Consider the following 24,369-nt stretch of genomic DNA (forward strand, 5'->3'; position numbering starts at 1 on the left):
AAAACACATCAAATAAGTCTTGTTTTAAAGACGTCTGTGTCTTTTTAGTGGTAAATGAACCTAGAGGAAGACTGGCACAAATCTGAGGTGATGCTACCCTACATGGTTGTTGCCCTGTACAATACATTACATCACAATATATTATAGAGACCTTAAATCTAAGAATGTTCCTGTTAGAGATATGTACCTATAGTTAGCGATTTTGACCTTGTTCTGGTTAAAGTTTGATTTTTCTTCTTTAATTTACCTCTTATACATTGCATGTGTTGTAATTCCCCTGTGTTTCAGTGACGCTGATGCAGTTGCACCAGTTTTGAAACTATTAAAAACACCTGGTAATTTTAAGATTACATATTAACTTGTAAATCTTCTCTAATTTTACAATGAGTTTCCTGATACCCATAATTCCCTTTCTTCCATCACCAGCTAAGAAAAAAACACAACCAGGAGAATAGCTAGTTTGTCTAATAATTGACCAAGTTTACAGTCTTTTGCAGCTGATTGTAAGCTGATAAAAATCTATGGATCTGTTATATTTTCTTCTATTCTTGAAATGACTTAAAGCCCTGTTTGTAACACTTCCCTGTCAGTATCAGCTGGCAGTGCCAATTTTGTCTGTACAAACCTTATTCATACTGCTCTCCTGTAGAGAAATCCTTTGTTTTCCAGGAACAGAGTTGACTGATTTTTTTTCTACAAGAATGAGCTTCTCTGTCCCGCACATGCTGCTTCCAGATTTGCAGATGCGTGCTGATTATAATCTTGTTATTTTATACAATTATATTATGTAGAATATAACATATGTTATATGTAGAATATAACGTGCTGATTATGTAGAATATAACATGATATATGTTATATGTAGAATATAACGTGCTGATTATAATCTTGTTATTTTATATAATTATATTATGTAGAATATAACTTAATGTTATGACTTCCCAATGACTGTGCCAGTGGCTTCAGGGTCGAACTGGCAAAGACAGGTAACAGATGTCCTTTTCGGCCTTCCCTAGAAGGGGAAGTAAACGTGTGTCCTTGGAAGTCAAGTTTCATTCAGAAATGCTTCAAGAGAAATTCTGTTCTAAACTGTTTGAATTATTGGCATGTCCCTAAATTGCAGAATTGACCTTTCCTAATTATGATGTTGCTAAGCTTTGAGTGTGTGTAATTAAGTACCTGAATCTGGTTTTATTTGCCTAATCAGAATAGCTTTAAATTCCAGAGCAGCAAGTAAATAAACAAAGTGCAAGAAGTTTTACTTCTGGATACTCAAAGACTGTCAATGCAGGAACTATTAAATCCATAGGAAACCAAGACTCTATAAGTTGCAACAAAACTTTTAATTAAGGAACATAATGCTTTAAAGATGGTGAGGAGCAACATAATGTTACTTATGACAATATAAATATTAGTTAGTTAGTTAATTTACCTGGACATCTGCCCAGCAAAACACAGGAAAAGAAAAGAAATAAAATAGGCCCATTATTGATAAAGAACTTTAGGTCATATCCTTCATATGGTGAATCTGCATGTTTTCTTTGAATTTATAGCCAAATGTTCTTAAGTCACAGTTAGCTAATGACACTGGATTTAAAAAAAACAAAAACAAAGGACAGTAGAAAACCTTCTAACAGATTCATTGGTATACATAGTGATGCTTTTCACTGATGATGTTATGTTTTTGTTAGAGACACGTGAAATAAATGCCTGGGACTCCAAGTATGGACACCATGGTTAAAAGGTTAAAATAAGTTTTTTACCAGCCTAAAGTCAACGTGTAAATATGTTTATATAATTATGCAAGTATCCTATCCATAGGTGTTTGTAACAACAATATCTCTCGAGAGCATGTCTTCAATGATTTAAGTGCTTCCAGAGGCACTCATTAAAATCTCATTTTTATTTATATCAACCTAAAAAAGACATTCATAAATGAGTCACGTATTTTCTCCCAAATAAAATGTAAATAAAATATAGAAGATTAGCTTTGAGGATTTACAGTGCTTGAAAAAACTGGTGGTATTCACTTTATTAAAGTAATTTGATTAAATATTTGACTCATTTGTCAGTAAGATTATTTCTGCTTCATAAATAAAAAATAAAAATCTAAGGACAAAGTACAATTTGACCAGGAGTATGAGTCTCCTAACTTCAATTTTAATTTATTGGATTCCATAGAGTTCCAGCGCTGCGAAGTGCACTGAGGAGTGGAGAATGGGGCACCGTGACTGTAAGGATCATTCTAGTTATTCATTGAAGTAACAAACTGTACCGAAACACTTTCAACTGGTGACCTGAAATTATATGATTCTCATGTGAGAAGAGAATTATTCCACATTAGAGGTGGTTGTAGGTATTGGTGCCTGAAAATAATTTTTGATTAACACATTTTTATTGTCATAGAAAGTTAGGGAAAATCTCAAAAAAAAAGGTTTGACAAAAACGAAACAACCCAAAGCACCTCAGAAACCTCTCTCTCCTATGGGCTGGACTTGCCGAAGGACTGCACCTCCCAGAATGTGATGGGGCAGTTCAACTCAGAATGGCGTCCAGTGTGTGTTATGTGGCTGCATATACAATAATAAGTAACACAGTCCAGCAATTTGACTTGTGTTAAATTAATAAACTGTAGTGCTGCATTTTTTTTTAAGATTATTTGGTGATGAAATGCAGTATAATACTAAATGAATTGAAACAAAATGTTTGCAATTATTTTGAATAGCTAAGAGGAAGAATTAGATCATGGGTATGCTAGATAGTTAATTTTCCTAATTTGTTTGTTTGTATGATAGATATTTGTGATATTTTAGCGTGACTTACTTGAAGAGTTTTAATTCAGCTGAAAATTCTGAGACTTTGTATTTTTATTCCAGCTTGGGAATAAAATGAATGTTGAAGCATAAAAGAGTTTCATGCAATGCTAGTTCTAATTTTATGTATCGTTCCTTAAAAATCAAATACCATTTCACAAAGATAGTACACGTGGGGGTGATTCTCTTGTCTTTCACACAGTGCCATAGTTTATACCTGTGCAAAGAGTGTGCAAGGTTATATAAACCATTGCCATCGTGATTTAGCTTTCCATATTTACTTATTCAAATGTAAACAGTAACCTGAGTTCAAAGCACTTGACCCTATTCTCAGAGGAACAGAGCTGAAGTGCATATGGGATTAAGACAAGAACAAATTTGGTCTTAGAATTTTTTATGGATCATTTCTCCTTATGTTATAAAAACTTTACCTGACAAGGTGTTCAGATATACATATAGCCTAGATCAGACAGCTTTCTAACCAATTGCTTTCAGTAAGATGTTAAAAGTTCCTAAAGAAACAGCTCCTGCTGTGGAAAGAAAATAACTTATTTCATTATTAAACCTAAGTAATATTCTCCTCACAGGCACACATGTTAAGTCCTTAGAGAAGTGGGTATATATCATTGGATTATTTTAATATGTTCTGGCTGAAGAATATCAATATAGCTCCTTAGATGAAAAGTGGCTCCAGGAATGCATTATGTTTAGGCAGCATCTGTAATACAAATCATTGGAAGCCTATATTTTAATGGGTACTAATTTATTTTGAATTTATGATGCATCACAATCATTATCAGTAAACTGCTTGACATTACTTGATGGAGAATAAGGTTTCTGACAGTGGTGGGTTGTTTATTTCTTCACACTATGTAAGGAAATATGCCTGGATCAAAAGCCATACAAATACTATCTGCAAGTGCAAGAGAACAGCACTACATCACCAACCCACTTCATGTTGCATTTTGCAGCAGAGCTCAGATATTCCCTGTGCATGGATGCAGACCTGGTCTAGATGTCTCCCATCTCTCCACCCTTGCATTTTCAGAATACTTTGTCTGTGGAGGTGTATCCTCTGCTGCTACAAGGAAAGGACTGTGAAGAGAATATTATTGCATGTTGTTTCCAGTCTAGTCCAGGCAAAACACAAATCCCATAAAGACCTTTGCTGAATTCCCTCATAACATATTCCTTATAGTTCCTGGGACTGCCTAAGTCCCATGCTGTGTCTACTAATTTCTCATTATTCTTTCACTCAGTAATTGGATGTATTTTATGAAATATTGTTTTCACAGGGGAAGGCATACTTTCTCCTTCCTTAAAGGAAGTCATCAAGATTTGGTCAATAACACTTCATGGAAAGATGGAAGGTGTATTTGTTAATGCAATCCACAAAATAAATGGCATGTGACTATACATAGGAAACATCTAAAAATTTTAAAGATCTGTCAGGTAAAAAGCTCTTTCTATTGTAGATGGGTGTAAGGGTCAACTTGATGCCAAATTCAACTCTGAGGACAAAAAGTATATCAGGTGGGTATGGGAATATGCAAATATCTGCTCATCTGAACACTTTCAGAATTCTGGACCTGTTCAATAAGTTGTCTCCAAATTTACTAGTTCCTCTAGGGTTCAATAAAGGCTACTGATGCAGGCGCAGCTGAAATAAAGAAATGTGTTGAAAGATGGAAAACATCACATAAATCTCAGTAATATTTTTGATAAGGGGATCCAAAAAGTTATCTTTTGATAACTTTTGGCTTTTAATTATTCTAGGGTTTGTTGTTTTGTGTTTTTTTTGGTGTTAGTTTGTTTTTTTTTCATTCATGTTTCTAGGCATTTAACAGTTTACATTGCCTTTAGTAATTTTGACCTGGAAGAAAATTAAGAATTTTCAGTCTCACCTTTACACATCATTTTACAATTTAACAGATTTTCTCAATATACGTTCATGTTATTTTCTCACTTGTCTAAAACCAGGATAACAAACGACAAACAAACCTCCTCAAAGATTCTCACTTTTGCTTGACAACTGAATTTGTTCCCCCCACCCCCTCCCCAGTTTCTCAGTCTCCCCTTTCATAAAATACTGGGAAAAAGTAAAATTCTGTACCTGGTATGATCCTGTTAATATACTGCCATTGTTTGCACTTACGTTCTAAATACCTTAAGTGCCAAAATCTAGTAAGACTGCTCAGTTCCCATTTTGCATGATATCTTTGAAACACAAATAAATTCCCTGTCCCTTCTCTTTCCTTTTCCCTTTCCCCTCCCCCTTTTATTTCCTTTTCCTTGTTCCTGCTTCCCTCTCTCTTCCCACTCCTCCAGTTCATTGTGAACTAAATATTATTCACATATCTTGTGCAGTCCTTCAGACATGATCTAATATACAGGCTGTAAAGGAATTTGGGTAATTACCACTTTTAAGCTTCTATTTGTTACCACTGCAAGTCACCATATGCCTTTTATTATATATTATTAAAAAATTATACTGAAAATAATGATAAAATGATGTTTTAGAAAGATTTTTCTATACAGTACATTTTAAGCTGAATGATACATATATGTTAAATAGCAAATGTATTTGGAAATAATCTTACAATGTTTTGACAATGATCTAAATGTAGTGACTTCTCAGGACACTTCCAAGTTATAAATACATCTAGATTTATACTTCTCTTTACAAATATTCTGACTATGTAGATGAGATTTAATGATCCATAACTCACAATAAGTGGTCCATGGAAACAGCATAGGTATTTCAATCTGTAGTTTAATTTCTGTATTTTCAATTTGTAGTTTAATTATATAGTGCAAAATTGAGATCAGAAAAGAATTTGATAAAGGAGCAACCAGGAAGAAGCATGTATCTTGTGCTTTCTCTGAAATTACATATTTTTGCCTGTAACAATAAATAAGGAATCATTTCCAAGATGAGTTAGTTAAAATATTATTCTGGGAGAAAATAAATAAACTGTAGGGTGATGCGCAGGGTAAAAATGGGATATTGTGTGAACATTAATGTGATGGGCAATTTATAGAAGACAGAGAAATCCAAATGACGATATTAATCTTAACTGAAGTTGGCTGAATTTTCACTGTGAGTTCATTATCTGAAAAGAATGTAATGATTTGAGTTGCAGAGAATAAACCCTACCCTACATTCATAGGAACTACTGAATATCCTGTGCAGGGCCTTTTGAAAGTCTGCTATGACTTTTTTCTCTCTGCGATGTCTGTTAGGCTTTCAAATGACAAAATATTATTCTGATTCCAGGAAAAGTAGACAAAGATTTTTAAGAAGGTGTTTAAGAATCGTTAATCATAATGGGGAATAATAAATAGGAAATTGTGTGTAATGAACATTTACAATTTTTTGTGTTCATGTGTATACACAGATCTGTAGAAAAGAGAGCCACTGCACAAAAGAGGAAGAAAGAAAAAAGGGAATTATAATGGTATGGTTTAGGGAAGTGTCTGGGAAGAACTAAAATAAATGTTTGCCAGCACTGATTGTTTTGTTGGTTTTGGTTTTGTTTTAATTCCCAACAATTAGCTCTGAGATTAACAACATGCCTCTTATTTTTCAAGTTGCTGTAATTGTAGTTGTGACAATGGTGTATGCAACCTCTTACTTTTGTTTTAGTTTTACAGTCTCCAATAATACAGTACTCCCTTTGTAACAGAATATACAGAACTCATTTGGCAATCTGATTTGCACAGTTAGTAAGTTGTAAAGCAGATTTTATAGCTAAAACCTGTTATCTGCCTTGGCTCAGCACAAGTCTCAACCTGACCCAGCAGTGTGTGCTCACAGCCCAGAAAGCCAACTGTATGCTGGGCTGAATTAAAAGAAGTGTGACCTGCAGGTCAGGAGAGGTGATTCTCCCCATTTGCTCCTTTCTCATGAGCCCCCACATGGAGTACTGCATCCAGGTCTGGGGCCCCCAACACAACAGAGACAGAACTGTCGGAGTGAGTCCAGAGGAGGGCCATGTAGACAATTAGAGGGCTGGAGTGCCTCTCCTTTGAACACAGGCTGAGAGAGCTGGGGTTATTCAGGCTCAGGAAGAGGAGGCTCCACTGATACCTTCTAGCAGCCTTCCAGTACCTAAAGGGGCCCTACAAGAAAGCTGAAGAGGGGCTTTTTACAAGGGCATGTGGTGACAGGACAATGGGGAGATGGCTTTCAACTGAAAGAAGATAGATTTAGGTATTAGGAAGAAATTACTGTGAGGGTGGTGAGACATTGAAGCAGGTTGCCTAAAAAGTTGTGCCTACCCCATCCCTGGAGGAGTTCAAGGCCAGGTTGGATGGGGCTTTGAGCAGCCTAGTCTAGTTGAGGGTGTCCCTGCCCATGGCAAGGGAGTTGAAATTAGATGACCATTAAGTTCCCTTCCAATACAAACCATTCTATGATTGCATGATTCTATGGTTCTGTGGTTCTATGATTCTATGATAAGTACTTTCTGTTATACCAGAGAAAAACAACTCATTTATATATCACTAGAAGCCCAACAATCAGGTTGTCTGGGGGTTTGTGTGGGGGTGTGTGTGTATGTGTGTGTGAGTATTTAGTTTCTATGTCTGGGCATAGATTTTTAAGTAAAGATTACTTTGAGATAGAAAAAGTAGTAGAAATAGTGGATAGCTATGTAGGAACCTCTAGTTTCAGGTTAGTGTTAGTTTTCCTTTGTTCCATGAAAGCAGCCGTGTTAGGATTCATTTTAATCTTTTCAGAAATGTGATTTTTCTTTCAGTACAAGTGCTCAAACACAGATATTACCAAATTGAACTAAATATTTCAGTTGCAACCATCCACAGATGAAGAAGGAGCAGCCACTGAGATGGATGCGTAATATTTCAAGGATGAGCCCTCTGGAAGAAAACCATTCAATATTTTCCTTGGAGCATTTCTGTACTTAAGAGTTATGCCTCGTGAAATTCCTGGTGAAACCCTGAAAATGATATAATTTTAGTCAAGTTTATTATTTATTATTATATGAATACCTTTGGATTAACTACAGCTTTAGATAATTTTACTTACTAATATTTATACATTTGTATTATTACCCGTATTCTATTTTCAGAGTGGAAAAATTAGTAAGTCCTTGTTTGGTTTTTCACTTGAAGGAGGTAACCTTTAATGGCCCAAGTGCATTGTGTATAGCAACAGTAATACTATTTAAGCTAAATCCCCAACATACTTTTGGGGTCTTAAAAGCTGTTTTTAATTTAAATTCATGCAAGCCTATGAGGTCCTGAGGAGATAACTGAGGCTAAACACTAACCTTTAGAAACTCATTGTCTTTTCTTCTGCAGGAAACATCATTAATTCTTCCAAGCACCTCATATTTGTCACTGAATTTTCTAATGCTCATGTTGATACACTACCTGACAGTTCCTGCTTAAGTTACAAGTTGGTTGCATTGGTTTCTGAGGAGAAAGAACATTTTTCTGAGAAGAGTGTTAGTGATGCACATATCATGTACTGATGCTGTTTCCAGCTGTCCCCTTCACAGAGGCATGCATGACACTTTAGGAAAAATATATGCCTGGTATTACGATGTCTCTATTGCAACTTTCTTACAGGTGCTTTGGTTCCAATTTAGCATTAGCTGGTTCCCTCCTTTCTTCTTTCTTGTTTCTTTGCTTTTTCCAAGATCTTCCAAAGAAAGATGAAAGACTGATTTTCTCAAATATTTATGCATGGGCTTCACTTTTTTATTTCTGAAGCTAACAGGAATACAAATATAAGGATAGACTCAAAAATGCTGAAATATTTTGACGCATCTGACTATATTGCACAATAAATGTGTCAATATGAAATTTGGGCAAGTAATTTTGGAAAAAGACTTTTTTTTGTAGTTGGTGTCCATAAATATTTCTGAAAACTGCTGACTGTTAGCAGCTCTTAGAATTACACTCATTTCCTATTACATGTTATGATATTTCATGTTGCTAATTTCAGAAGAAATGTCATAAATCATCTGAAAGTCTTCTGCTTTGTGATGAAGTGTTTTAGTCTTTCATGAGAAAAATTCTGTAGCAGAGCATGCAAAAGATAATTAATATAAAGCATTGATATGTGTCCATGTAAATAATAACCAGTGTGGCTACTCCTAAAACCTGGGCAATTTTCCAACATTTTAAAATTCATAGGGAGTAATTTCCTGACTTGAAGATGTTTTCTAAATTACATGGTCCATAATTCCATACACTTTTTCACCATAGCAAACAAGAAAAAGTTGTGTAAGCCAGACAACAGCTTTAATCAAAATACTTAGTACCCTTGGTTCATTTTTTTATGTGTCACTGGGAAAAAAAAAAATAAATCCAAAATACCAAAACAGATCAAGAATCTGTAATTTCTATATAGAAGCAATACATTTAGAGCAAGCACCAGAACCACTGCTCGCTTATATTGTTTCTTCTGAATATTTCAGGAAAATATTCAGCTAATATTTGCAGCCAGACATATGTGTTCCTGACTTGTGTGCATCAGTTCAAAATTGTCACATATAACCTTTTGGGAGGAGGAGCCATGAAGGAACCTGTGAGGCAGTCTACCATCAGCCAGTCACCTATAGATTACCAAACACATTCTTAACGTATTTCTTGCAAAAGTCCTAAGGAATATCTGAAGGTCATATTAATCCTCATCAGTAATCAAAAGATAAAAACTTGATAGAATACAAGCGTCCTTCAGGACACAAATGAGAATGTATGCACTCATGGCAATGACACTGAGGAAATGTAGTTAGAGGAGAGGAAGTAGTGAGCAAAGTGTGATGGATGATTGAATGACTGTCTGCTTACTCCCCAGAATTCTGTGCTCTCAGCTGCTGAGCTATCTTAACTTATAATTTAGTGACCCTAGCTCAATGTTAGCAATTTCTTTTTGGTGATATTTATTGTAAGAGCTTTTTTTTTCTTTGCTTTCTCTCAAGGTTACTATATCATCTAGGTTTATGGAAGCATTGCAGCCAGTTGTAAATGTTATATGAAATGGAAAAAAAAAATGCTGCCAAATACACAGAAGAGCTACAGAGAAATCTTTCCAATGATTGTTGAGCTATGTTGTGTTCACTGCTGTTACACAAACACACAGAATATGTCAGAATCACAGGTTGCTATTCCCAGAAGTGTGATAGAGAATCTAGCAGAAAATCAGTGGAATGACATTTTAATATTTTTTAAATTCATTGTTGGTTGTTTTTTTTTTTTCTTTTCACTCTGCCTTCTCTAAATGCCTGTCCAAAAGTACTGGAAGTATTTAGCCAAAGGTTTTTGAACAAGATATAAGACTGTCACAGAATGCACAGTATTTTGACTTAGTCCTACCTGAAAAAAGCAGCATAACTTTAAAGTGTTTTCCAAGTCAATGAACAAGTTCTATACATGATCAGAATCAATTTGGGGTTTCTTTTCCTCTGGATAGCAGAAATGACATTCCAATAGCAGTGCTAACAATTGCTTAAAGTCTGTGGTTAAAGGAATTGTTTTAAAGTGAAAGATAGGGCTCTACCATGGCAAAATTTTGGGGATTCTTTGCCAAACAAAGCGAATCTGCTCCTGCAAGTAGATTTAGTAAATAAATAAATAAATATATATATAAAAATAAGAGAAATTAAGGAAGAAAAAAAGGAAAATAAAATTCTGACTGGCATTAGCAAATAGTTTATCCTAAAGTTAACTATTGAATTATTGGACTTCCTCAGGCTTTTCTAGCCTTACAGGAAACAGAAGTAAAAAATAAAGGTGGTCCAGAAAAATTGCTGCATTGACTCTGCAGAGCAGATGGCTGAAAATATACTTGTGTTTAAATCACTAGACTTGACAGGATGCAGTCTACAATATTGCATTAGTGCAACTTGAAATACTATTATTGCATTTATTTTCAACTTCTTTCAGCAATTCGCTTTATTTAAATAAATGTCATATCGTTCAGACTGAGTCATTTGAGGCAGCTTTGGATCAATGACACTATGAACACTGTAGGACGTTGTCAATATATGCTTAAAAAATTACCTTTATATCAGGAAGGATCATCTCAAGTTCTGTACCTAAAATAATGCAGGCAGCAATATAAAAGGTATAAATTCACTGGCTGCATGTGAAACAAATTACAAATGTGGATGATCTTTAATTACGTCACTGTATTATAGCAGTGAGAAATCAAACCAGGACAAATAAATTAAATGCTAAAACCTGGATTATATGTTTTTGGAAGAAATTTTCATTCCTACAGTGAATGTAAATATAGAATAGACCCAAAAAATGACCTCATTATGGACATAATGGCACATTAAGGACATCCAAGACAATTACGGCAGCTTGATACTGCTATTAACCTATCCCTACTATTGTAACCATTCTGACTAGTTATTATACATTTAAGTTGCAGAATGTTTTTTGATCCCTCGCAGAAAGTGCTGTCTATTTATGGGAGAACTTTCTGAAGTATTTTTTTTTCCACTTTGGTATGAAAAAAAATTGATGAAAAATAGAAAAGCAGCAAGAATTCTGGTGTCCTAGATTCTCATCCTCTTATAAATTAATGGACTGTACCTAATACATTTGGACTTATAAATGTTATTCTACCTGAGAGCTGAGCAAGATATAGATTTTATGCCAAATAAATCTTCCTTTATTCTGTTTCATAGACTTAAAACTGATCTGCCTGTACTATTACCTCAAGGTATTATGAAATGGAAATATTGTTATCTGGTTTGCATCCTTTCAGCTTTTAGAGATATTAGATATAAAGTTGTTGCATTGTCTCCAGAGTCAGATCATTTTTTGAAGTGTATATTTTCTTCTGTTTGGAAAAAGCAAATAAATAGCTGGATGTGTGTATCTCTGAAAATGTAAGTATATGAGAAAAAAGTATTAAATTTACAGTGGATAGTTTGAGCCCTCTATTCATTTCCACAAAAATAGCAAGCAGTACATTTCTTTAAAAGGAAACTTTAATGTTCAAGTTATGTTTAAACTATATTAGCACAATAAGCATCTTTTAAGGGGGAGGAGTGATTATTTCTTCAAACATCTGCTTTTTAAATTACTTATTATTCAATTACATGGCTTTTTGTTGCTTTTCATTTACAACAGTGTGACTTAGCAGAAGGAAGATTTAAATGCTGATAGAAAAGGTTGCAAGAGAGAGGAAAATATGGATTATTGCTACCTTAGTTCTTATTAGAAATAATTAATTTGTAAAAAAATATAATTCTTCCAAGGGGTCTTGGTATTCACTGAAGACCAGCGAAAGCAGCTTTGCCCTCACATTTTTGCACAATACAGATACTCAAGTGATGTTCTGCTGAGCCATCATAACAGAATATAGGTGTCACACTATTATGGGCTTTGTATAAAACATCATAAACAGCTCCCAAATGCATGAGCCAGCCTCTGCTCACATAGCTGAAATGACTTTTACCATCTTTCCTTTGACGTATGACAAAGAATGTGAAAAGCTGTTTGTTTTTTTTCTTGTCGTCTTAAGTATTTGTGTCCTGCTCCGCAGCCCTTCCGCGGCACTGGTTGCAGTTGCTGTCATTCCTTTTCACAATCTGGTCATTTGCCTGAAACAGAAGATATAAAACAAAGAATACAGCCAGGAGACTGTTAACATATTATGATAACGGTTTTAAATTTGGTTTAGGGAGTGTATAGTCCTTTGGGGCTGGTAGTTTGTAGGTGCTGAGGGAGAGATCAGAGTAAATATGCTTATGGGCTTCCTGACTTAACATCTGTTACATAGTTACTTTAGGCTTTGGGAAAGTAGATTCAGAGATCCAGCAGTCCTTTAGTGCATTAATGTGCATTAATGTCTAGCATGATTTTGGCAGTATTGCACTATCTGAACACCTTAATCTTCCTTCTGCTAAAAGAAAAGAAAAAGGAAAAAGCAAGAACAGAGATACATTCTGGCATGTGAGCATTGCTTAAATAATTGCAGAAGCTGTTAGATGGGAAATGCAATTTGTGTATTGCTATAAAACATATGATGGCAGGCAAACAGCTGTAATTTATTTAGGTTCGTATACATTAAGGTATGAATATGCATCATTTTATGAAACTCCAAAACCAAGTATACACACAGATGTCACAATAAAATATTTAACTTACTCATCAGATGGAATGGTTCCTAGATAACTTAGGGAGTAAGCTTGAACTAACTGTATGGCTTGTAGAATAATTAATATTTCCACATGGATAAGTTTTAAATCATAATACTGGAATATACTAAAAGAAGCCCCAAAATTAATTTTTGCTCTAGTGTTAAATACACATCATTAACTAAGAAAAACATCTCAAAGAAAATACTATGTTTAAAGGAATTTTAAGTTCATAATACATTCCAGATTTAGGTCATTTGAAAGTACAGAGCTCAGACCCATCAGACAACACTGTCTTTCCTCTGGTGTCTTCATCCACTGTATACCTAAATTAATATGTCTGTATTTCACCTCAGTTAACAGGTCTTGTAGGCAAGGCTAACATTACATTCTTTGATCTGAAAAGCTATAATTTATAGTCCTGGCTTAATTGCCACAGTTAAGATCTGTAGAGATGCAGTTTTCTTGTTCCTGATAAGGAACTGTCTGCAAAATTATTTCCCTCAAAGGAGAGGGAAGCTTGCTGTTTCTGGTCAACCCCTCAAAAACAACCAAACACTAAAAACAACCCCCTTCCCCAAAACCCTAAACAAAAAAAATCTGGCTCATTTTCCTGTCCTACGAGAGAAGGAAGAAAGAATTGATGGAACAGTACTAAAGAATATTAATATTATAGCCAATACTATTTTGGGCTGAATATTACAGTAGAGCTCATTTTTGTCTCTGATTATGATTGAAAAACTTTGTCAGTGCTGTGCAATGCTGTCTTTTTGACCCATAATTTTATTTAAAATACTAACAATATAGCAATATTGCACAACACTGTTTTTAATGCCATTCCCCTCTTTCCAACACTTGATAGTTTGCTGTGTGTGGATTTACCTCGCCTTTTTAATTTTGGCTTTTCACTCTGTCTTTGCTTAATAAGGAAAGTAACAGAGTGCTAACAGGTCCATATATTTTATAACTGAAGTGTTTATGTAAAGGTATAATCTGTGGTGCTCCATGTAGTGAACAGTATAGTAAATAGTATGGTAAAATATTTCCCTGCTATGATGCCTCTTTCCTACAGATTTTCCTAAGGATCAGGAAAGGAACATTTCAAGTAAGATGACAACAAGAAAAGATTAATTCTAACAGTAATTTGGGGGAGATCGTAATGTTAACAAATGAAATTTTTAATTTACAGTTTTTTAAATATATGTCTCGTTACGAAGAAGAACTTGAAAATAATTTTTAAAATCAGTTTTTTAGTATATCTTTGAAGTGAAACTGCTGTGAGTTAAAGAGAGAGTTCCAGTTAAAAGCCTGGGGTGTTTTTTTTTCACCCACAGAAAGTATTTGTATTTTTCACATATTTCAAAAGGGCTTTCTTTCTAATTCAAACATGAGCCAAACTACTGACTGTCCAGACATAGCCCTATAAACAAAAAAATCATGACTGAAGTTACGATTCAGCATAGTTGTGAGAGCACAATATGTGTAATCTATTAGGAAGTAAGCTAAAAGTTGATTATTTAGTATATGCTTAAGACTTTTGTTGTTGATATGCAAGTAGTAATTAACATTTACAGTGTATCCATAATAGTACTTTAGTGCATTTAAGGTAATTCAAACACTGCAGTCTAAAATAATACTGTACCTATGAAAAGTAACACTTTTAAATTTTGTTATTTTTCGCATTTTCACATTATGTAGTTTCTGTCATTTATTCCTTTAGATATTTATAAAAAGAGAGACTTAAAACTGTTACCAGTAGAGTGAATGATTTGCAGTGAAATCAGGTGCAGAGCTTGGCATCCACTTCATGCTGAATGCCTGTTTTATCATGAGTTTGAAATTTATTTCTTTTTATTATGGGGCTTTTATTTTTAAATGGATAAGTTTAGTTATTGTAAAAGCAAGACTATTTGTAATGGTTTGGGCCAAATATAGTGCAGTCAGATGGCCTGCAGGTTTACCTAAAGAGCTTTGACAACCTCTTAATCTTGATATGTATCACACCATCTATTCTAGTCACGGTCGTTTAAAAAACATATAATGCATGTCATGCTAAATTGCACACTAGGTGTTTGTTTAGTATGGATGTAATTACACCATAAATTGAATTGCAGCTGAAACTGAAAATCGGACCTGTAGCAATATTTTCGAAGTTTATAGGTCCTTCTGCTAAACCACATCTTACGTTTTCCCAGACAACCTATCGTTATCTTACTGCCCATTAACAGTCCTTTCTGGATGAGGGAAGGAAAACAAGCCTCAGGTGCCAGCAATTTACATTCTGATTTGACAGTATTTTTAAGTCTATATGTAGTTTTAATTAGGGGTCCAGGATGTGCTACAGTATTAAGGTCAGTTATTAGTTTGCTTGCCTGGAAATTCCTCCTGCTCTGTGGAGTTTTGATATCTGTCTCATACTTGAAATTCTTCAGTTCTTGCACATTTAAAACTAACATTGACCGGTATCACTATCGATTGCTTCTGAACTGTAACAATCCCTCTTGCTTGTCTGATGTCTTTAATCTTTTTATCCATCTCCATGATTAACCAATATTTATATTATCACGGAGACAATATATCCACATCCAGACTCATTTGTCTGCAAACTTGCAGAGTTTGTTTGTAAGACAAATTGGTGTAGAAACAGCTAAGCGTTTGCCGTGGTGGAGGAGGAAAACATTCCAGTGCATCCTAAATACAAAGACATGTATGATGGAGTTACCTGTAACCTATTAATGTATTTTCTGTCTACTGACAGGTCCCATAAGCAGCATTTTGGTGAATAAGTATGGTAGCCGGCCTGTGATGATAGCAGGTGGTATCCTGTGTTCATTTGGAATGATTGCTTCCTCTTTCTGCAATAGCGTCCTGGAACTTTATCTATGTATTGGTGTTGTTGGAGGTAAGAGTCCTGTTTAAAAGGTATTGTTATGTTATATGCTGTTTCTAATACTGTTTTGCCAATGAGCCTTACTGATCAAGAGCCCACTGTGCAAGGTATTGTACAATTGCAAACCAAGAAGGTAGCAAGATCAATTAGTTTCTCCTACGTTAACTATTTAACCCATTAAATTAGCTGGTATAATGTTAAATTATTTCTTAGGATATTTCAGGAACAACTGATGATTTTATTCAATAAGTGCTGTATGTATGTACCTTTCCAGACTCCACTGTAATTATGGTATAAAAATTGATCGTCTCGTGACAGCACTTATTGCAGTCATTTGTATAGAGTTTCGCATTCATTCTTCTAGCTTTCAATCAAGGTGCACTTCAAACAAGGTGGCAGAAGCTATCAGAATTCTAGTATAAATGCAAAAGCTAGTACCAGCTTTGTGTAGGTTTGTACATACATATACTCTTACAGAAAAGTATAATAACTTTCTGATCAATATCTTTGTTTAAAATCCCCCAGGGTCAACCCCCAAGCAAAATGACTTATAATCTCCATCATAGGCCTGGCTATTGCCTAAGGCAATCATAAAGCCAGTAAATTAAATAACCTCCTTGTCAAAAGTTGTGTTGTTTTGTTTTGGGTTGATTGGTTTTTTTTAAGATTCCTCCTCAGAATAAGGAAGGCAAGTGAGGTAAAATTGGCAGGTAATAAATGAATGATACTTGTTCCTACATTCAAGCTAAACTTTATGTTGAAACTAAAGGAGTCCTTTGTTCAGTGATTATTTCTTAAAGCTTTTATTTTTTATATCATAAACTTGGGGCCCACTGAAAAAATTAAGTCAGGATGCACAAATGGGGCTATAAGAGAAAAAAACTTCTGTGCCACCCAGGAGATGCATAGCTACTTAGACCTTATTGCCTAGATGTCTTAATACAGAGAGAAGACCTAGAGGTTATATGCTTAGTTGATGTGGATGTTTGATCTGCTCCCATAGCTGTCCTCTACCCTCTTCCACCTTTAGTAGTGACTTCCATATCTGGGGAAGTGGAGCTGTATTTGCCCCAAAATAATAAGACATTTTGAGCTCCAATTTTGGATGAAAGTTTTAGCATAAACAGGGCCGGAAATAAGAAATGAGATTTATGCATTTAAATGCACCCTGTGTTTATTGTAGCTGAGGTGACATTTAATAACTTTTGTGAAATGAGCCAAGAGAGAATTGAATTAGAGCTTAGTAAATATAAATGGTGAGTCAAGGTCCTGATACCATCATTACTCTGTGATTCCCCTGTCTCTGTAATTGCTGAAACACAACAAGGAGTTCTGGCTTCTATTGCAATGCTACTGGGGGAAATGGCAGAATGCCATCATGACACAGTCTTGGCATTAACACACATAGCAATGAAACTGTATTGTTTTCTCTGATGCTAGTTGGTTTCTACCTTCATTGGGAATCACTGGATTAGATACTAGTTATTTTAAAAATGACTTGAAAGAGATGTGATGTGTTTTTCACTGAATGACCTGCAATAATACTGTCTTTTATGTCTTGTGTAGGTCTGGGTTTAGCATTCAACTTACAGCCTGCCTTGACCATGATTGGCAAGTATTTCTATAAGAAGCGTCCCATTGCTAATGGATTGGCCATGGCTGGAAGTCCAGTGTTTCTGAGCACATTGGCACCTCTCAATCAATTCCTCTTTAATGCATTTGGCTGGAAAGGAAGCTTTCTCATTCTGGGAGGACTTCTTTTGAACTGTTGTGTAGCTGGGTCTCTTATGAGACCTGTTGGACCGAAAACAGTCCGTCCTGTGAAAAAAGATGTTGAAAAAGGCACAGGAGATTCTACCTTGCACAAAAACAACAAGAAGTCTTTTTGGCAAACTATGAATAAATATCTAGATCTGTCCCTCTTCAAACACAGAGGGTTTCTGATCTATTTGTCAGGAAATGTCATTATGTTTATTGGCTTCTTCGCTCCAATAGTATTCTTGGCTCCTTATGCAAAGCACAAGGGAATTGATGAATATTCTGCTGCTTTTTTGCTATCTATCTTAGCCTTTGTAGACATGTTTGCTAGGCCTTCAATGGGACTTGTAGCAAACTCCAAGTTTATCCGGCCAAAGATTCAGTACTTTTTTAGTTTTGCTGTCTTGTACAATGGCATCTGTCATGTCTTGTGCCCTCTGGCAACAAATTATACTGGCTTGGTGATATATGCTGTATTTTTTGGGTTTGCATTTGGAATGGTTAGCAGCGTTCTTTTTGAGACGCTGATGGACCTCGTTGGGGCTGCCAGATTTTCCAGTGCGGTTGGACTTGTCACCATAGTGGAATGTTGCCCTGTGCTCATAGGCCCTCCTTTAGGAGGTAAGAATCTTTTTTATTCCAGTTTTTCAGACATTATAGCATAATCCTGCAATTTAGCATTGAATTAATATAAACATTGTTCTTAATATTATTTAATGTTTTCACTGTGACTAGGAATTAATTGTAGCAGTGCACTGCATCAGTTATTTCTGGGCTTTACAGATGAAGATCCACATGAGAATCTAAAGGCATGCACCGTGTGCATGTACAATGGATAGATTAAGAGCATATCTCTAATGGTCCATAAATCCAGGTGATAAACATACGTTTTCATGAGAGCACAATAGTGATAAATTTGCAGTCTTGATTTACATGTATTCAGTTCCACTTTGCTCTTTGCCAAGACAGTTCTTAGCACCTCCTATATGAAGACAGGCTGAGGAAGTTAGGGCTGTTCAGCCTGGAGAACAGAAGGATGTGTGGAGACCTCATAGAAGCCTTCCAGTATCTGAAGGGGGCCTATAGGGATGCTGGGGAGGGACTCTTCATTAGGGACTGTAGTGACAGGACAAGGGGCAAGGGGTTAAAACTTAAACAGGGGAAGTTTAGATTGGATTTAAGGAGGAAGTTCTTTACTGTAAGGGTGGTGAGGCACTGGAATGGGTTGCCAAAGGAAGTTCTGAATGCTTCATCCCTGGCGGTGTTCGAGGCTGGGTTGGACAGAGCCTTGGGTGACATGGTTTAGTGTGAGGTGTCCCTGCCCATGGCAGGGGAGTTGGAACTAGATGACCTTAAGGTCCTTTCCAACCTTAACTATTCTATGATTCTATGAATTGGTCAAATTCACTGGTGAGTTTTTGTGAAAATCTCATAGTGTCTTATAGTTTCTGTGACCCAGTGGCAGCTAGAGGAGCCCTTGCTTAAATTTAAAATAGCAACTTTAATTAGTCTAAACAGAGAGGACTGACATTTCTGGAACACTAGTGGAGAGGTACCAGAAAGGACAAGGCATGCTCAGCAGCCTAGGCAAGGTGAATGCATAGTGAGTTTCCATCATGGAACCATGGAGCATTACATGCTGGCATGAGTTCAAACCACAGCCATCTCACAGCCAGTCTTTAAGACTGTTTCTATAGCCAACAGATACATGTAAACCAATTCAGAGTGTAAACTGACTGAAAGATGATAATGTTGCCCGTTTCTCTTTTGAGTATAAGGGGACCTTAAAAGGAGCCTAGGTGCGCAGCTTGAACTATATTCATAACCTTTTGGTTTCTCGCACCAAATTTATGAAGAATTTTATCTAATGTATTTTCTGTTTGCTAGCTTTTTACCCACTGTTTAGTAATGCTGTTAGTAAGTTTTATAATCATAAGGTTTCTAATGATACAAGAGACTGAAGAAATAGATGTTCAGGTCTTACTGAAACATATTGGTTAAATATAAGTGTGTTACAGTCTAAAGCCCAACAATATGAAGATATAAAGACAGTATGATTGCCAGCCTGGTGAATGTACACTATATCCACATAAACAGTACTACAGAATTCAATAAGATTATGTATGCCTAAAACCATTTATATATATTGAAGTATTTTAAGTACTACTGTCAGTATTTCTATGAAAATAGCATTGTTGAGTGAAATTTTAAATATGACAAAACAATGCCACTCACTTCAGTATAATAGTATTTGTTCAAGTAAAAGTCTAATAGTCCTCAAGATATTCCATATTTCCCTCATCTTTTAAATGTAAATTCATTTTGGCGATAGAAGAAAATACATTCCTCTCACACAGACTCTTCCTATGCCACCTAGTGGGCGGACTGAGCCTGTGACCGCTGGAGTCCAGCCTTGTCAGTCAGGTTCTGAAATTAATATAACTCTAAAGACATTAAATGTAATATTTATGGAGAAAAAGCTTATGCAACTATTTATTTTTCAGTATATTAGCTTTGCAGGAGTTTTGAAAAACATTTGTTTGTGCTATAACTGTATGAATAATCGATTTATCTTATTAAATAGAGACAACAAAGGGAATGAACACATGGAAAAGCTAAATTCCAATTTTGATTAATTCATGTTCTTTAAAATATTTTGCTGAAGTAATGTTAATGCAGAATTTCATTTTTAATCATCAGTTTTATGAGACTATGCAACGATAAAAAAGAGTGAATTGTACTATTTACACTAATAGGTGAATTATACACTTGCAGTGCCATTTGAGTTTTTTGTAATGCTAGGCTTCTGAAATAAAGACTAAAATAATTTGATGGCTCGTAAATGTGCATGAGGTGAATAGGCTGGTATTATGGCTTCAACCCAGTAAAAGCATCTAAATACATACTAAATTGAAGTGCACAGGTTATCCTGTGAATTTCAATGATAGTGTAGCGGAGTTCAGAGCTAAGTGCTTGGATACGTGCAAATGTTGATTTGGGATTTGGGGAAACTTAGAAAGAATGGCTCATAAAGTGAAAGAACAGTTACATTTTATTTTCCCTGTCATGACCAAATTAATCTCAGAGGTGTGGGTGTGTTTTAAGTACATGCTTCATAGTATAAAACTCAACAGTTAAGCACAATAGCTGAAGGGAAAAACCTTTCTCTCTCTTTCACAAGTCACACAAAAGTAAAAATGAAAAGCAGGCATTTGATGTACTATGACAGCAGCCTAAAAAGGCACATACCTTTTCACCCTATTGTCTGTATGCAGCCTCCATGAGTGTCAGTCACTCCAAAACAATAGGAAACAAAATTAGGAGGGGAATAAAATAATAAGACAATGAAAGAATGAAAATGAAAGAACTAAAAAACTGCCATTATTCATTAAGCTTTATTTTGTTCTTCAATATTTTATCACTGTCAGAGATTCCAACAGTTCTTAGCTTGACTAATAGAGGTTTCATTGGACTTTTCTGCTGTATACGTTAAAAAATTTTACCATGTTGAAAATGCTCTTCTGCTCCAACTTCAAAGCCAAACAATATATAGATATTTTTCCTAGGAAAATATATGGATTGTATTAGGTATGCTATTCTAAAGGCTGTATTTCTCCTTGTGTTTATATTTCAGGTTGGTTAGTGGATGTTACTGGTGAATATCAGTACATGTATTTTGTCTGCGGAGTGATTGTGATTGTGGCCAGTATCTGGTTATTCATTGGCAATACCATTAACTACAGGCTTTTGGCAAAAGAAAAGAAGTTAGAAGATGAGAAGCAGAAAGCACAGAAGAATGCTGACCCAAAGGAAGCGGAACCACTAACAAATAATGAGAGCGATGATGCTGCCAGGAGAGCTGATAAAGCTCTTGAAGATCCTTCAGAGAGAGAAACCAATATTTAGTCTGCAATATAGCTCAGAAGGCAACATTTATGAGTTCCATTAGAAATATGTCTTCAAGACACAGACCAGATTTTGTAGTAAAAATGATCAGTCACAATATTGGATGGGAACAGTCTTTTGCCCCATTGGCAAGACTCTAAGTTAAATTACTATCTACAGTTTATTTATTTCAGTGATACAAAATTGAGATTACAGAGGTAGTGACTCCATCCACGTAAGTCCCTGAGACTATGACTCTCGACAATCAGGAGTCAGGTAAACCAGACTATATAGTCTTCCAATAACAAATGGTTTTGTTTCAGAAGTATATGTAATGCAAAAGTGTCTCCTGCTCTTGTTTGCGAAGATACTTTGTGTTCATCTTTTAAGTATTGTTAAATTCTGTAGAAATAATATGCCCAAAATGTACCTACCACTGCTATTAAAAAGAATACAAGATCTGTTTAAAAAGAGACAGAGTACCCGAGTGAAGCACACTGAAACTTTTTTATATGCCCACTAGATCAAAAAGATACAACGTGTCTGTATAACCAATTATAACAGGGATGTAAAAGTTAAGTCTGGAAGACAAACAATTAGTGGGCACCATCTCTAAATTACAATAAACAGCTGAGTTACAATATATTCTAGAAGTTGTTTCCTCCTGTGATAGCAGACTACATTGTACTTCAACATGTACATTCGAACACAAAGTACATTCATACCCCCGTAATTCAAACTAAGCAAAAATTTGCCTGTATATAGAAGGATTTAGACCCAATATTTACATTGCTAGCCAATTTGTTTGATTATGTATTCCTGTATGGCTGAAGGATCTGGATTGGATTGTGAAGCGTTCTTCCTAAATGGACTAGATTCAGAACCTGTTGATGTTAAAAGGATACTTAACCTTTGGCTTTTGTGGCCTGAATCAGTTTCATGGCACTGACTCCAAGTAGATGCTTGGGTTCACTGGCAACTCATTCGTTTCTTGATAGTTTACCGAGAGAAAAGTCTAACTTTAGGTCTTTGCAGACAAGTAACTTCATACCACTTCTCACCTCCCTTTCCCATGTATTTAGTAAAAAACTACTGTTTTGTAATGCCAGTTCGACAAAATGCTGCAAGAGACATTGATCGAAATTTTGAATTGCTGTATCATTCATGTGCAGGATATTTGGTCTTGTGTCCAAAATTTCTCATATCAATTAAAATTTATACAATTTTTCTTCTTCCTTCAGGCAAAAGAAAATATAAATCTACAATTTTACATAAATCATTTAGCATTGCACTTGAAAGCTAAAAGTGCAAGCTTTTGGAAGTATTAAGTGAAAATATTTCTGTTCTATTTGTAGGTGAGGAAAGGTGCTATTCCTGTTGGAGAGATGCGTAAAAATTCCTCAGAAGTTGTGAAAATTAAGGGTCTGATTCATAAAACATTTATGCACTGTTTATGCAAGATATACATACACTCAATTCTGGGAAAAGAATATAATTCATTTTATCATTCTTTTAAATCTCAAAATGTTGCAAATACATTTTACTGACAGCTAGCTGTGTTAAGCACACTTTGAAGCACCAATAGCAAAAGAAAAAAAATACTAGTAAAATCGAGCAGATTTGGGAGTGCTTTTAAGAAAGACATTTTTTTAATAGTAGTGTTCAATATTATTATTTTCATGCTTCTAAAAATTTTGGTAGTGCTGGCTTCTGTTTTGCTGGGTTATCATTTTACATATTATGAAGTTCCACATTAATACTGAACTTTTTCATTATCTCAGCAATGTTTTGGGGACGAAGCATCACGAATCTACTCACAGCATGGTATAGAAAGTAATACCTACTTTTTACCTATTTATATGCAGGAAAAACAAACATCATCTACAAGGCCTGTAATTTTATAGGCTCATCAGCAAGGAACTATGTGCATTTCAGAGTTTTGGGAGAAAATATGGGATACATGCTCAGATTTGAACAGCAAACTGGGTAAAGGAGAAAGACTTAGTCCCAGTAAAATTACAGATCCTTTCATAGGCCCCAGCCTCACAGAAGAAATAAATATCTTGAACCTCCATAGGAGCCATAGCCCTGCCAGCACCCCATGTAAAAGCATTGCTCTGTTTTTGGCTATACAAACATACAGGGTGAATTCCAGCATCTGTCAAGGTCCTACAGGCCCAGAGCCAGAAAGTGATGGGGAGTTTTATAGACAATAAGCTTTCATATATTGAGGAATATAAGTTATAAATACCGGATTGTGAAAAATGAACTGGAATTTTAGCCAAAGAGTAGTCATCAGGAACATCACTGCTCTTGACAGCAAGTGGTAGGAAGGCAGAGATTATCTGAAAAGAGATGAATATAGAGGCTGAACAAAAACGTCTGAGGCAAAATTCTAGGTGCTTATTATCTCTTTGCAAAAAATAGCATGATTAAGAATAAAGGGTAGAGGACAACAGGTGTCAGCTTTTGACTTAAGTCTGTTAAAAGTTGCTGTTAGATAAAGGAATCAAAAAAAAGATGATAAAAAAAAAGTATCTCAGGAATCATGCAAGCAACTTACCTATTCTAATCAGGATTGCAGAATATGATGCAAATGGCATAGGAAAAAAGGGAAAAACAAGGTTCCTCAAGCCATAGACATATCTGACTACCAGTAACAAACTATCTCAGAAGAAATACTGGATTATATAAATACAACCTTCTGCAGAGATACCCCTCTTGTATCTGGTGAACTATGTTAAAATTAATAGGAATGAAAGAACTGCTTTATCACCACTCACCAATGTACAATTTTTAAGTCTGTAAAGTAAAAGGATGTAGCAGGCAAACGGAGCAATATAAAGCAGGAACTGGGTCAAGTGAAACATTTTCTTACACTTCTTCCATTATTTTTCCT

The 24,369-nt window shown here is 35.3% G+C and overlaps 1 protein-coding gene across 4 annotated transcripts in view; it reads left to right on the forward strand.

Annotated features, from left to right (window-relative positions):
• Window positions 1-23,920, forward strand: part of SLC16A7 (solute carrier family 16 member 7) — a 75,978-nt gene extending 52,058 nt beyond the window's left edge. For all 4 annotated transcript variants that reach the window (XM_061467818.1, XM_061467817.1, XM_061467819.1 and 1 more), the window contains 3 exons: window positions 15,696-15,839; window positions 17,394-18,206; window positions 21,220-23,920. In XM_061467818.1, coding sequence (XP_061323802.1) covers window positions 15,696-15,839; window positions 17,394-18,206; window positions 21,220-21,491 — 1,229 coding nt within the window. In that variant the 3' untranslated portion in view covers window positions 21,492-23,920. The remainder of the gene's footprint in view (window positions 1-15,695; window positions 15,840-17,393; window positions 18,207-21,219) is intronic.
• Window positions 23,921-24,369: the final 449 nt, after the last annotated feature.

The sequence above is a fragment of the Pezoporus flaviventris genome, unplaced genomic scaffold (assembly GCF_033815535.1).
Source record: "Pezoporus flaviventris isolate CSIRO_AGI_PZ_B2104156 unplaced genomic scaffold, CSIRO_AGI_Pfla_v1 ptg000045l, whole genome shotgun sequence".
NCBI classification, from domain to species: domain Eukaryota; kingdom Metazoa; phylum Chordata; class Aves; order Psittaciformes; family Psittacidae; genus Pezoporus; species Pezoporus flaviventris.